The following is a 14,189-nucleotide window of genomic DNA, read 5'->3' as shown; positions in this document are numbered from 1 at the left end:
GGCTGTGAGCCCGACACCCCCTCCCCACACACATCACCCCAGCGCCCTTCCCATCGGCTGCGGCACACCGGCGGGTCGGCTGCCAGAGCCCCGAGCTGTCACGGTGCCAGCGGGGCCGGGAGCCGCCTCCGACCCGATCCCAGCAGCAGCTGCGCTGGGAAGGGGCCCCGCAGCCCCAGAAACGCCTGTGCAAGCCAGGCCGGCCCCAGCCCCTCCCCAGGCTCCTGCAGGAGGTGCGGGGCTAGGATTTCACACACCCTCCTGGCAGCCGGCGAGCTGCTCCAGCCCTGCTGTCTGCTAGGGAGAGAAGGAGCAGAGCAGCCCACGCTGCCCCACACCACCAAACCCCCATGGTGCCAGGGTCTGCGCCTCCTCACTCCCGGTACCGCTGCTCCCCTGGGCACCCTCGGAGCATGGGGAGCCCCAGCACTGTCCTAAACCCCGAGCCAGAGTTTCACAAGCAGCACTCCCTGTCCGCTCTCTGCCTCCTCGGGGTCCCCCGAATGCAAACAGTTCAGAAACCCGCGGGTGTTGGCTGGAAATCTCCATCCCGGGAGCGCAGAAGCTGGGAATTTAACAGCCAGGAATCTCGGCTCCTTCTCAGTTCCCAGCAGCTGGTTTCACCTTCCCTCTACCCAGGGACTCACAGCTCCTTCATGGGTCGAGCACGGAGCTGAGGGCGAAACCCTAAGTGAGGAAGGAGCCTCCCGGTGCCCCCACTTCCCGCGCACCCCGCAGCCGTGGGCACCCCGCGTCCCCGCAGCTCCTGTTTGGAAGCGCTCGGCTTTTGCTGACGGCATCGACCTCGAGCAACAGCTGGGAGCCGCGAGCAAAGGCGGCTTTTATGGCTTCACCTGGCGTGGAAAGAGCCCTGAGCTGGAGAACACAGCGCCCACAGGCACAGCCACATCTGCTGGGGACCCCCACCCCGGCCAGCGGGGACGGAGCCGGTGCCGGCGATGGCCACGTGGCTCCAGCTGTCCGGGGAGCAGGGGCAAGCGGAGAGGCCGGGCAGGGCGCGAGGGGAAGCCAGTTGGTGGCTGACACAAAGGCACCATTTATTGCAGCGGTGCTCACGGGGGATTTGGGCAGGCAGGAGCACCACGTCCTCCCGGGGAGCACGGGCCGGCAGCGAGGGAGCCGCTGACGCCCACCCGTAGCAGGCGCTCAGCCCTGGCCGTAGCTGGTTAAATAAGCGAGTGCTACATAAATAAATGCATGAACCTACATTTAAAAATGAAAGGCGTAAACAAATAAACAAGCTTATCTATAAATAAATAACCTTTGAATCACCAAAGCCCTATATAGCGCCGGGGAGGGAAATGCAAGCCCAGACCTTCGCCTGAGCCCCCGCGGCACCACGGGCAGCCCCCGCGCAGCCTCACACACGGCAGGAGGAAATGACCCCACGGTGCTGAGTCCAGCCCGGGTCAGCATTTTGTGGTTTTGCTCTGAATTTCACGGCTGTAGGAGCACTGCTCAGAGGCACCCCTTCAGCAGGGCCAGGGCACGCGGCCCCCTTGGGGCTGAGGGCACCGGGGGCTCGCAGGGTGCCCCGACCCCACCACAGCCTCTCCCCGCTTCTCGTACAGCAAGGGCGGGCAGCCAGAGCCACCGGCCAAAACGGAGCCTACACTGGATGCCGGCAGGGACTGGGATTTTCCAGGCTGCCTTTTCTGCCGCCGCAAACGCCTGGTGGAAATCAGAAGGCTGCAGGACGCTTTGAACAATCCCCATCAAAAAATGGTTGCGCGGGCTCTGGCTGCAATGGAGTTTGCTTCCTGCCAGCCGGGGTCAAACCACCACAAAGATCAAAATAGGGGCACAAACGGGAGGGGAAAATGGAGGGTAAAACCAAGGGTAAAAGCGAGGGACCGGCATCAGCCTGCAAACCGGGCAGGTGGTGCCGCAGCCCCGCCGGGCTCCCACCTGGTTCCATGTCAGTGTGGAAACCACAAAGCGGGCGGTGTGCTCGATGGACCCCCCAGCTGGGCAGTGCCCTGGGGTCTTGGGGGGGTGAGTAGCACGCACCCCCCACACCCCATGTGCCCCACACAGATGCTCTGGGGCAATGGGCAAGCACCACTCCTATTGCACAACGCGGGATGCTTTAATTCAGGGAACAACATCAAGAGCCTAATTTCCCATAAAAACAGCTTTTTGGTGGAAAAAATATCATCAGCCCTAATTAGCACTGCAATGAAGAGCCACAGCCACGTGGCAGGTAAGCTCGTCAAGGCTGCAAGACCACTGCTTGCTTGCTCAGCCACACACCCGTCAGTATCAACCACTACTGAGCCGTCCACGGGGGATCGGGTCACAAAATGAAGTCTTTGTCTTAAGGTCCATCCGCCCCCTTCCAAAAAGAGACAGCAGCAGCAGGAGGGGAAGGTTATTTGCAACGTCTCCGTGGCAGCCCCAAGCAGCTAGCTACACGTCAAAAAGGAAAAAAAAAAAAAAAAGTGCCATGTAATTCTCCACCTGATGCTCTGCCAGAGTCATTTGTGGGCCCCGCTGGGACGCGGGGAGGAGGAAAGCACTTATTGAGTTTTAACAGGGTGTAAATCTCCTCGGTTAGGTAGCAAAACATCTGTGACTCTGCCGGGGCAATCTGCCGGCGCGGGGCCGGGGAGCGGCTGGCGGGGGACAGTGCGGGTCCCTGGAGAGCAGGAAGGTGGCACGGAAGGACAGAGGGACAAAGGGACAGAGGGACAGAGGGACAGAGGGGCAGAGGGACGGGGACGTGCAGAGCTGCGCTCCCCTCCCGGCTGCAGCTGCAGCAGCGGGGTTAGCCAGGGCTGCGTCACCGCCACCCGGATGCCGAACTGGAGGCGGTTCAGAGCAAAAAAATCAAAGTTATCAGGGACCGGAGCGGCTGATTTATGTGCAAATGTCCTGGAAGTGGAATCCGCCGGGCTTGGCGGAGCCACAAGCGAGGGAGAGCGCTCGGAGCCGTGGAAGGCGGCCGGGAGGGAGAGGAGCTCCGGGAGCGCTGCGGGACAGCCGGGAGGAAACCCGCCTGCAATTCCGGGCACGCTTTGCATAAGCATCAGGAACCTGCTGGCAGCGGGGAAGTTTACACTGTGTGCACAGGCAAACAACCCCACGGCGGGGACGGGGACGGGACGCGGCCCTCACCGCCCTCCTGCCGGGCTCGGCGCTGCCACGTGGACCTGGTGTCCCCCGAGCCACAGCACTCGGGCACCGCCAGGAGATGCCGAATCCCCCCCGGCTGCCCAGCAGAGGACGTGCCCGCTCGCTGGGCCTGCAGGAAGGATGGAGAAGGGTCCCCTGTGCCCCCCCAGGGCAGGACCAGCCCCGTGGTGGCGGGGAGCAGGCACCCGGTGCCATCCCCTCGCAGCCCCGCGCCGGCTGCAATTACCTGTGCCAACACCTGCGCTGCGCCGCGGGATCAAAGAGCGGCGGTGTCACACAGCAGCAGCAGAAAATCATCACTCCTAGGGCAAAGAAACTTCAAATAGCAACTCCAAGCCCTTCTCCCCAGAAAGGCGAGTTTCCAGAGGCGCAGCACGCAACCTGGGGAGCCTCCACCAGCGCAGGCAAGCCGGCCAAGAGGATTTCAAAACGCAGATCATTAGAAATTAAAAAAAGATGGAAAAGAGCTGCGTATCGCAACTCCTTACTGCCGGAGCCAAGCTGGCTTGCAGGCTGCACGTCTTGCAGCCCAAGCATCGCAGTGCTCCCCGCAGCCCCAGTGTGCTCTCGCTCCACAGAATCCCAAAATCCCAAAAAGGCTGAGGTTGGAGGGACCTGGTCCAACCCCCCCTGGACACCAGGGCATCTCGAGCGGGTTCCCCAGCTCTCCACCACTGCCCAGCCAAGCAACCACAGCTCCCACACGAGTCCCCAGTGTCCCACCGTGCAGCAGAAGATACAAATCACGGTATTTCCGCGTGAGGACAGGCCAGGTCACAGCTGAGGAGATGTTTGCAAGCCCATGAAAATGCTAAGAGGGAGAAAGCTCCGGCAGAGGCGAGCCCCACTCCCACACACGGAGGTGAGCTCCTCCGACAGCCTTGTCCCGGCTCCCCGGGGACAAAAAAGCCCTGCGGGTGCACAGACAACAAAGAGAAAAGCAGCGAGAGGGTCTCGAGGCAGGAGCAGTTATTTTAAAAATACACCAAGCACGTGGTTGCCGGCGCTTATCAGCTGCACGCCCTTCCCAGACGTGCCTACACGCTGTGAGTTTTTTTTTCAAGCCATCTTCAAGCTGAAGGCTTCTTCAGCCTTTCAAGTGTCTTAGCAAAAATTTGCTCGAATCGCAGTCATGTTTTAATCTCTCCCAGCGCTGCAGAGGAAGCCCTCGGCGCTGCACACCGCTGAAGAGCAGGGTCCCTCCTGACGCCGCCTGCCAGCGGGAAGCACCGCTGACTTTCTGCACCATGGAGCATCCCCCAGCTGCTGGATGAAGACCAGAGGGCTCAGCCCAAAGCCTGGTGTCGCAGCCCTGCCACCTGCGAGCCCTCCCCGTGCCCCGGGCAGAGCCATCTCCAGCTCCCGCGGCCACGCAGGAGGTCGGGCAGGGGCCGGGCTGGCAGCGCGCACCGGGCACGGCCCCGCGGGGCCCCCGGGCAGCAGCAGATCAAAGCGCTGGGTATTTACCTCCTGGCCGGGCACAGGGACACTGGCCCTTTCTGATAGGGTTTTTCATCCCTATTAGCGCCATGAAAGGCTGAGCCATGAGATCAGCTGCCAGGGGCTGCGCGGGGACAACGCTGAGCCGAAAAGGTCAGGAGGGAGGAGGAGAAGAGAAAAGAGGCAGAGGCTTAAGGGACGGGGCTCAACAAAATCGCATTTACTGTGGTCACGGTCTTCAGACAAGCCTCCGAGACAAGTAACCGCGTGTTGTCTAAGGGCCATTATTTGGGTTTGACATGTCCAGCGCAGGGGCTTTGAAGTTCTGAGGCGGGCACTGCTAGAGCCCGTTTGTCCCCAGCACCAGCCCAACGGCTCCCACACCTCCCAGCACCTCCTGTGGGATGCCCCAAAGCCGGGGCATCTCCTCCTCACCAAAACCACCTCTGCCACCCCTTCTCCCCCAGCCCCATCGGCCCCGGTGATGTCCCGGGGCTCGGCTCTGCTCGTGCACCCCCGCCACCAGGGCGCAAGGACGCGCGCGCCAGCCCATTTGGGTGAAGAATGAGGAAGCTGGTTAATTGGGTTTTTATCAGCAGAAGTTCACAGCTCTCATCACGGCATCAAACAGCACTTTTGCTTTCAACTCGTCTTCAGCAAACAAGTCGTGGGACGGGAGCTGAGGAGTACATGAAAGTGGCCACATTCAAATGCAGGCAGCAAAGAAAGCCGGCGGAGAGCTTGGCTGGCGGGCACCCGGCACGGCCCCCACTGCACAGCACCCACCGCACAGCACCCACCACACAGCACCCACCACACGGCCCATGTGGAGGGAGGGAGGAGAGCTCAGTGTGCGTGGGGACAGCAGGGGTGAGGGAGGAAACAAGCGGGCTGCAGAAAGGCTGAGGCTCCTGGAGCAGCTCCGCGGACACCCTCGCGCACACCGCGACTCCCAGCTGGCTCGCAGGCCTCCTAAACCCATGGCAGCTATTTCGGGAGTCAGGGCGCAGCCAGAAAAACAAGTATGGCAACGTGTCTCAAGGAAAAAAAAAAAAAAACATAGAAAGAAAAGAAAAAAAAAAGAAATGGAAAAAAAAAAAGGAAATGAAAACAAAAAGAAAAAGAAAAAAAAAAGAAAAAAAGGAAAAATAAAGGGGGAAAAAAGAAAAAAAGGAAAGAAAAGAGGAGTCTGGCACTTGGCAGTACACAGGTGACCCCCTTCTCCGCATTAAAATTCCAACTAAAATAGAAATAGAAAAATGCTGAGGAAGAAAGGGCCAGGGATGAAACCCACATCGCAGAGGCAGCGATGGCGTGCAACAATAGCTCTTGCCAGGTTGGGCCTAATTGCATCTAAAAACAGAAATGCAAGACAAGGGGTTTAAAGGAACCGTCGGCGTCATGTATCTGGGCTCTCTGAATCCCGCTGCCAAAAACGGTTAGATTGGATTACGAACATTATTACATCAAAAATGGATTGAAGGGCTTAACGACTCACAGTCAACAGGAAACGCGCGAGCTTTGTGGGGCGAGTGTCTGCCGCGGCCTCGCCTCTGCTTTAGCATTTTCTGAAAATGAACTGGAGGAGAAGGAAGGCTACTTTTGAGTTGTTTTCCCCTGTTGTTGATGGGGACAGGTCGGGCACTATGAGCGTGCCGGGGTCCCCATGGGGTACCCAAGAGGTGCCACCTGGAACCCAGGCGGTGCCGCAGGCACAGGGCGCTGCCTGTCCCGTGTGCCAGTGGGGACTGAGCAGGACTGGAGGGACTTGGCTCTTCTGGAGCAGTGTCCCAACCAAAACACAACCGTGGCAATGGCAGAGAACAAACTGGCGTGCCCAAGGGTATGGTAAGTGTTGGGCTGAAGGCACTCAGCATCCGAGGCATCCCCCTGCCAGGCACCGGCGGCTGCTGGGGCACTGCTGGGCTGCGGCCAGGGCTCCTGCCCCGGAGCCGCCAGGAGGACAGCTGGATGCACATCTCCCTATCTAGGCACCTGATTACCAGAGATAGCAGAACTGGAGCAGGTTCAAAGAATAGCAGCAAGCGCAATTAAGAGCTGGAGAGAATTCCGGAGGGAGGCGAGGAGAGCTAAACCTGTACGGCTGGCTCGGGGACGGGGAAGCCGGAGCTGCCCACAAGCATCCCGAGAGCGCAGCCACCAGGGAGGGGGAGGACGGCGATTCGCGTGGGACAAGGACGCGGCGGAAGCAGAGCAAACCACAGGAAACCGGGAAAAGTTAAAGCTGAGGAGCGATGAGGTTACGGACAGGCTCTGAGACCCCGCAGCAGGTGACCTGCAGGCGAGCAGGAGTCGCTGCCACACAGCAGAGCCCCCCGAGAGTCCTCCTCTACCTTCCCAGCAGCCTGCCCACGGGCTTGGCCTCGTGGCTCGCAGAGAAAGCCCCAAATGGGCTCTGTTAGGGGGCAAAAAGCGAGAACTCCTTCCTGCTGCGTTCACCTTCCCATATGGCAACGCAGGAACCACCCAGCGCAGAACCCGCTCCCCTTCCCCATCCTCCCAGCACCAAGCTGGTAGCGAGGGAGCCTGCAGGGCACCAAAGACACGCATGAAACCAAGGATTGCCCTGAACCCCCGTCATCCACGGAGCAAACAGAGGAGCAAAGCGCCCCGCTCCCCAAATGCCAGCTCTCCTCCTCCCCACGCCCCGCCGCAGCCCCAGCAGCCGGCAGCAGCCCCACCGAGCCTTTGTCTGCGGCACGGCCGTGCAGCCAGGAGCTCCCGCATCTTTTTCTTTATGAAAAGGCTTAGGAAGAGGAATCACCTTCCCCTGTCCAGCCGCAGGAGAAAAGATGCTTTTAATGAAAGCCTCCAGCTGGCACCGAGGGGCTCGGCGCGAGGATTCCGGGGATGGGGAGAGGTTACGTTCGCTTTCAAAAGCCTTTTTCATCGCTAAAGCAGCCTAAGCCGAGGGCTGAGTGTCCCTCGGTGATAAAAGTGGCCCTAAACGAGGCTTGGCATATCCAACGTGATGGCGGGGGAGCGGGGGGGCGGCCCTGAATGAGTTGGGACGGGGCCGTGCGGTGGCCGCGGGCTCTCGCAGCGGGGCTGGGGACGGCACCGAGCCGCGGCCGCCCGCTCCCGGCCGCCGCCGCGCCGCTTCCCCCGGCTTAGGGCCGCCGGCGAAAGAAAAGGAAGAAAAAAAAAAAAATCCTTTTGTGTGTCCAGGCGAGCTTGGGGAGAGGGGAATAACAAAAAAAAAAAAAAAAAAAAAAAAAAAAGACAACACGTGGGTGGTCTGCTCGGGAGACTTTTGACTTTGTTTTTTTGGCTATTTTCTTTCTTGGCAGAAAGGGTTCCTGGGGCTGCCGGGCAGAGGCTACGGGCAGATCACAGGAGCATCCCCGGCCCACCCAGGGGCCAAAGTTCAGCGCACAGCGGCCGCCCGGTCCCAGCGCCGCCGAGGCTCGCTTCAAAGCGCGGAGCAGTCAAGAGAAATTAAAGTCAGAAACGGTGCGAGACGGGGGCAGAGCAGCGGCGGGCAGGGGGCACCGCCGGGGGGCAGCGGGTTGGGGGGAGCCCGCGGGGGGACGGGGACGGCACCTGGGCACCGGGACGCGGAGGCTGAGCTGGGTTTTGTGGCGGATCACGGGGAGATTCCCCAGGCTTGGGGTGGGAACTGGATTTTGGTATGAATAGAGAGAAAATCTGTCCGTATGGGATTTCTGGTGGCGGAATCGAGAACGCAGTTCCAGCTTTCTCCCTCTGCAAGGGGAGGGACTGCTTGTGGAAACAGCACCGAGAGCCCCGGGCAGCTGAAGAAGCCGAGCAGCAGCTTTGGTAGGATTTGGAAAGCTGCTCAGCCACCTGGGGAAGGCAGAGCCCGGCAAAGCCTCTGCCCACCCGGCCCTGCCCTCCGCCGGCACCTATGGGCTTTTCCTATGGGGTGGCAAAGAGGAAACCCGTGCTCTTCTCCTCCCCGGGGCTTCCTTAGGCTCCCAATTTTGTTCTGGCTCACGTGTTTGTCCCGGAGGGCTGCTGACCCTGCGTGCCAAGCAGCCGCTGCCCGAGCGCTTCAAGGTGTTTGCCCTAAATCCAAAAGGGCGAGCGGGCAGCACAGGGGGTGCCCCGGGGGAATGGGGCACAGGGCAGCTGTTGGCATCCCCGCCTCTACCCCAAAAGCAGCAAAGATGGGGAGCCCCTGCTACACAGCACTGGGAGCAGATGACCAGAAGGGACGTTTTGGTTAGGAGCTGCTGCAGCCCCTTTTCCACCACGCCATGCTCAAGCCCAGCCTTGGAGCTGAGCAACGTGTACGCCACGGATCCAAGGGCGGGCTGAAACCTGACCTGCAGGAGCCCATTTGGCTGCTTCCTCAGCACCAGGCACGCTCAGATTGTGCTGCGGTGGAAAAAAAGCCGTCTCCAACACCAGACGGGGCTCACCAGGAGCACCCAGGCTGGCAGCCTCGCGCTGCCCCACAGCCAAGCACCCCCTGCCCCTCAGCCCCGAGACAGAGGCTGCCTGCAGGATCCTCACCACCCTGTCCAACGGCAAAGATTTGAGGCTAAAAACACCGGGTTTAGTGACCCCAGTGCACCAGCCCACATCCCTGCCAGCTGGCAGGGAGCTGGCGGGCATCACCCAGCCCCAGCACCAACCCCACGGCCACGAGGGAGGATGGAGATGTCCCGGCCGGCACCCGTGGGCGCACCCTGTGTGCACCATGGGCTCAGAGACAAACCAGCCTCCTTCCTCCTACAATTCCAAGTTGTACAGAAAAGTAACAGCACCCGGCCCGCGTGCTGACAGCCATTTCATCCGCAAGAAGCTCTGGGAGCATCTCTCCAGGCTGCTTCCCACGGCGGTCAGCGAGGACGGCCGAGCTGGTAGCATTTGGCACTATCGCTCCCGATCCCTGATTTTACACCAGGAGCATCCCAACTCTGGGGCAGCCCTATGAGGGCAGCCCCACAGCACCTCCGGCCCCACAGCACCAAGCTCCAGCTGTAAAACCACTCCAGACACAAACCCACTCGGCTGCGGGCAGGTCTCACCCCCTCCAGAGGGACCATTCCCGCTCCTGGCGCTGCGAGGCGGCCAGATAAGGGCCGGGACCCCTCGGCCTGCAGCGCATTCCTCCCCTTCTCCCATCCAGCGGGAAATATTTTCCGTGCGTGTCAGCTCTGAGCAGGAGCCAAGTCCCAAAGCAGCGCCTGGCGACACTGTCCAGGCCCCCGCAGCCCCCAGCACTGCGGCGCGGGGTCCGGCCGGCGGCGAGGAAGAGCGCGGCGACTCACATGTGATGAAGTAATCCTGCTGCCGCTTGAACTCCAGGCCCATGTAGTTGGGGCTGAACTCCTGGAACTTGATGGTGAAGCGGATCTCCTGCTCGGGCCGGTTGCACGTCACCAGCACGTTGGGGTCCATGACGGTGCTGCAGGCATCGGCCTGGTCCTTCTTCACCAGGTACAGCTTGTAGTACTCGTAAGGCTTGGACGGCTCCGCCTTGGGGCAGATAATGTCCAGTTTGTCCCCGATCTCCGGGTAGATGACCAGTCCCTTCCCAGTCATGAACCTGCAAGGAGAGGAGAGGGCGAGACGTTAGCGACACTCGTGTCTGGGCGTTGCACCCCGCGCACAGCCCTGCTCCCCCATAAATCATCTCAGCCATAAACTCAGATGTTCTCCCTCTGCAAAACGCCTTTTTATTTGTCACCAAGTTCTCCTCCTCCTTCACCAGCACGGCACACAGAGCCAGCACATCAGCCACCAGAACCAGGGGCTCGTCCCGAGCCCTCCCAGTATGGCACCAGCACACACCAGTAAGCAGCGTGGCCGGAGAGGGAGCGGAGCCACCCCACTGCTGCCCTTCCTCGCGCAGACACCACGGCTCTGCCCATGCGCCCGTGCCCCAGGGCCAGGCAGCGAGCTTCCTGCGGGACAGCAGGTAATTAGGGGCAGCAGGTAATTAGGCACGGGAGCAGTCGTCAGGACGGGGCGCAGGGAGGGATCCCTTCCACGCCCCGGTTACGGAGGAATTCCTGTCCTTACATGGCAGGGAAGGAAGCATCTCGCAGGACAACTTCTACCCAGCCGGCGGTTGCCACAGCTCAACGGCGTGCCCAGGAGCGTGGGAGGACCGGGTGGAGAGGAGCGAGGAGGGAGGAAAGCTATTTGGGGCTGGAAGGCAGGGCATTGTGCAGGGAAGGGAGGGAAGGTAATGTGCTGATAATTAACATTCAGATTTCATTATTGCAGAGCAATACTCTGATTTTTTTTTTTCACGGTGAAGTAGAGGATTAGGGCAACTCGGAGGGAAGCAGCAGAGCGTCCACTTTGATGTAGGCAACATAATGCGCTCCTGATGGAAGATAAGGTGGGAATGGATGTTCCTGCAAAGCTATCTCTGCTGCAACTCCCTCCTGCAATTTGGGCACGGTGCAGAGCGGAGCACGTGCTCCGACGGGCTGCACGTCCACGGCCTCCCCTGCGCTGCCAGCCCCTGCCTAGCCCCCTGCCGTGGCAGCGGAGCCGGAGCCACGGGGCTGCCTCCTCCCAGCGTCAGCTGCAGGCTGAGACTGCAGGCAGCGGGGAGCAGGCTCAGGCATACAGGACCAACCTGCTCCGTGGCTCCTCTGCAAGTCGCAGCAAGAAGCCAGGGAGCTGAAACCAGAGCCCGAGCAGCCCAGGCTCCAGGCTTCTCACCGTGTGAGCTCCAGCACCTTTCCACGCCGGCCGGGCTCGGAGAAGGCTGGCGGAGCCCGAGCCCACACGCACCCCGGTGCCCTCGGCGAGGGCTCCCAGGCTGGGTTTGGGCTGTAGGGCAGCCAGGAGGGGCACGCATCACCCACACCTCTCCACAGGCGCCTTCTGTCCACGCTGCCCCCAGCCCTGGGGGGCTGCATCACGGGGTGCTGCCCGCCCCATCCCTCCTGCCCATCAGGGGAGCTCCGGCTCGGACCGAGGAGCCGAGGTTCTCCACCAGCGGCAGGAGAACTGCCATGGCAAAAAATATGGGGACAACTGGGACCATCCCAACCCCGGCACCATGGCAGCTCCACCAGAGGTGTAAGCTTGCAGGAAGCAATTCCAGCTCCTGGAACCAGGATCTCCTGCAGCAGCCCCAAAACAGAGCAGGGACCTCAACCCCTGCGAGGCCCCGCTGCCACCGGGAAGGCCGAGCGCAGGCGGCGCCGCTGCAGCCCCGGCTGCCGGCAGGTGAGCTACCAAGTAGGTCAGCTGGCCCCCGGCCAGCAGCGCGCTTCCAAAAAGCCTCACACGCGATAAAGGCTGCCCCCACCCACTGCCTGCGCCCTGATGCAATCCCCGGAGACGTTTAGTCAAAGATGCAAAGAAGCCCCTGCCCCTCCCTCCCCTTGCTCACCATCCCCACCCTCCGCGAGGCCACAGACATGCAACACAAGTAAACACTTGCATGCTCACTCACAGGTTCCCACCCTACGAGGCAGCTGGATCCCACATTCATTTCTCCGCAGTTGGGCTGAGTCAGACGTTTTCTGGCAAAGGGCTCCCGAGTGACTCAAATTCCCTCCTTCAGCCTCTGCCAGCTCCCTCCTGCCCCAAAGATGCCAAACAGGAAGCCACAAACGAGTCAAGCAGATGTCTCGCAACTCCCAAGCGAGAGCAGAGGGCTCCTATCCGCCTCCCATCTCCATCCCAGGAGGGCCGATCACAGCCCCTGGGCCAGCGGGGCAACTGCAGCGCCCGCGTGCCATCCACCCGCACTCACGGCAGGTCCACTGGTTTTCAAGCACAGCAGGGCTGGAGCAATGCAGGGAGGGCAGAGATGATAAAGGCATCGAGGGAACGCGGCTGAGAACATCCAGGCACGGTGTCCTGTTGGCATTCCCTCATCTCAAGAGTTGGACTTGATGATCCTTAAGGGTCCCTTCCAACTCAGGATATTCTGTGATCTCCCAGAACTCGGCAACGAGGCCCGTGCACACTGTATTTGTTTTGAGGACAAAGCCATAAACCAATTTTCCGACATAGACGCTCAGCCTCAGCTTCAGCAGCACAGAGCTTGTGCCCAGGGATCAGCCTCGGAAGGCTTTCCAGACTCCCTACGTGAGAATTGAGCACGAACCAGCTGCCGGCCGCAGTGGCCACGGAGCCTGGGGGCTCTCGCACGCCCCGGGGCCGCAGCAATCCCCACAGCTCCCCGGGGAGGCCGGGCGGGATCTGCTTTGGATCTGCTTTGCATCACGGCCCACCGCCACTCAGACACCGCGCACCCTCCGCCTGCCGCTTCCTGCCAGCAGCATTCCTGCGCGCGTGCACGTTTTGCCCTTTGTCCTTCAATTTCCCTGATTTTTTCTCCTCCATTTCCCCCTTAGTGCGCTCCCTCCCTTCTCTAGGAGCAGGGCTGTTTCCAAGCTACGAGGCTGCTCAGCATTAGCCATAAGAAACCCCCAAAACTGCCTTCCCGACACCTCCCTCATTGTGCTTTGAACTCTTAGCTCCACATCACGATTTTTTCCCCCTATTTTCTTTTTTTTTTTGTCACAAGCCACGGCCGGTGACAGCCGTTCCAGGGAAGACTGCAAATGGCTCCCATTAGGTGAGAGCCCAGTTCTCCAGGAAAGTGCAACAGAGGAGGTGAAAAGCAACATTCATCACAAGAACCGCAGAGGGAGAGGCATCCAAACCGGCTGAGGAGTCGCCTCTGCACGTTATTACTCCAAGTTTTGCATTTGAGAGATTTTACTTCATGAGGGCCCAACCGGGCTTAGCCCCTTGGCACACGGGGATTTGTCTTTACAAGGACACATCTCCAAACTCAGGCTAACTGGGAGGAATGAGCAGATTACTTTTAAATTAAAAGGGAAACTCGCTGAGCCCTGAGAGCGCTCGCTGTAATTTTGGGGAGGATCTGCCGCATTCATCACACAGACAGAGCCTGATTTCCCTGCTCGAAGGTGTGGGGGGAAATCAAATTCAATTCGACCTTAACGACGAAACTGTGACTGACATCTGCATAATAAAGCACTCTGGGATGCTCTCCGAGACATGCAGTGTATTAGACAACTTAAATTAGGATACGGCAGACTGGCGAAGCACTGAGAAGGAGGATGGCTGTTGCTCACAGCAATAACCTACTTACATCCCAGCCTCAGACGGCTCCAGCCAGCGCGAGCCAGCTCCGGGGACCCCGCGGCCACCCGCACCAGCGCTGCAGGAGCGGGGATGGAGCGGGCAGCACGCGGTTAGCCAGGGCAGGCAGCCTGGCATGGCACGGCACGGCACGGTACGGCACAGCATGGCACAGCACGGCACGGCACGGCTCCTGCAAGCAGAGCAAGGCTGGCAGGGGGTGCACACAGGGGGATGCTCCAGCAGCGAGCGCGTGGTGTCCCTCTGGGGGCTAATCCTGCACCGTGCGTGCTGGCACCGGCGTTCCCCAGCCAAGCCATGGAAACCATGAATGGGCAAGCCCAGCAGCCCATCGCTTGCTCCTGCTCCTGCAAATGCGACAGCAAACACACACATGCTTGTCTTCAGCAGGCAGCCCTGGCCAGACGCACACAGCACCCTCCCCGACACCCCCAGCCTCCAAAAGCCCCCGGCCCTCGTGGCTCTTCCAAGCAAACCGCGGCACAATGGCTTTG

The 14,189-nt window shown here is 60.6% G+C and overlaps 1 protein-coding gene across 1 annotated transcript in view; it reads right to left on the bottom strand.

Moving 5' to 3' along the window:
- EFNB1 (ephrin B1) overlaps window positions 1-14,189 on the bottom strand; it is a 55,360-nt gene that overhangs the window by 12,043 nt on the left and 29,128 nt on the right. The window contains exon 2 of the mRNA XM_038184171.2: window positions 9,858-10,135. Within this exon, the coding sequence (XP_038040099.1) occupies window positions 9,858-10,135 (278 nt within the window). The remainder of the gene's footprint in view (window positions 1-9,857; window positions 10,136-14,189) is intronic.

The sequence above is a fragment of the Anas platyrhynchos genome, chromosome 10 (assembly GCF_047663525.1).
Source record: "Anas platyrhynchos isolate ZD024472 breed Pekin duck chromosome 10, IASCAAS_PekinDuck_T2T, whole genome shotgun sequence".
NCBI lineage: Eukaryota > Metazoa > Chordata > Aves > Anseriformes > Anatidae > Anas > Anas platyrhynchos.
This window is presented reverse-complemented; position numbering and strand designations above follow the sequence as displayed.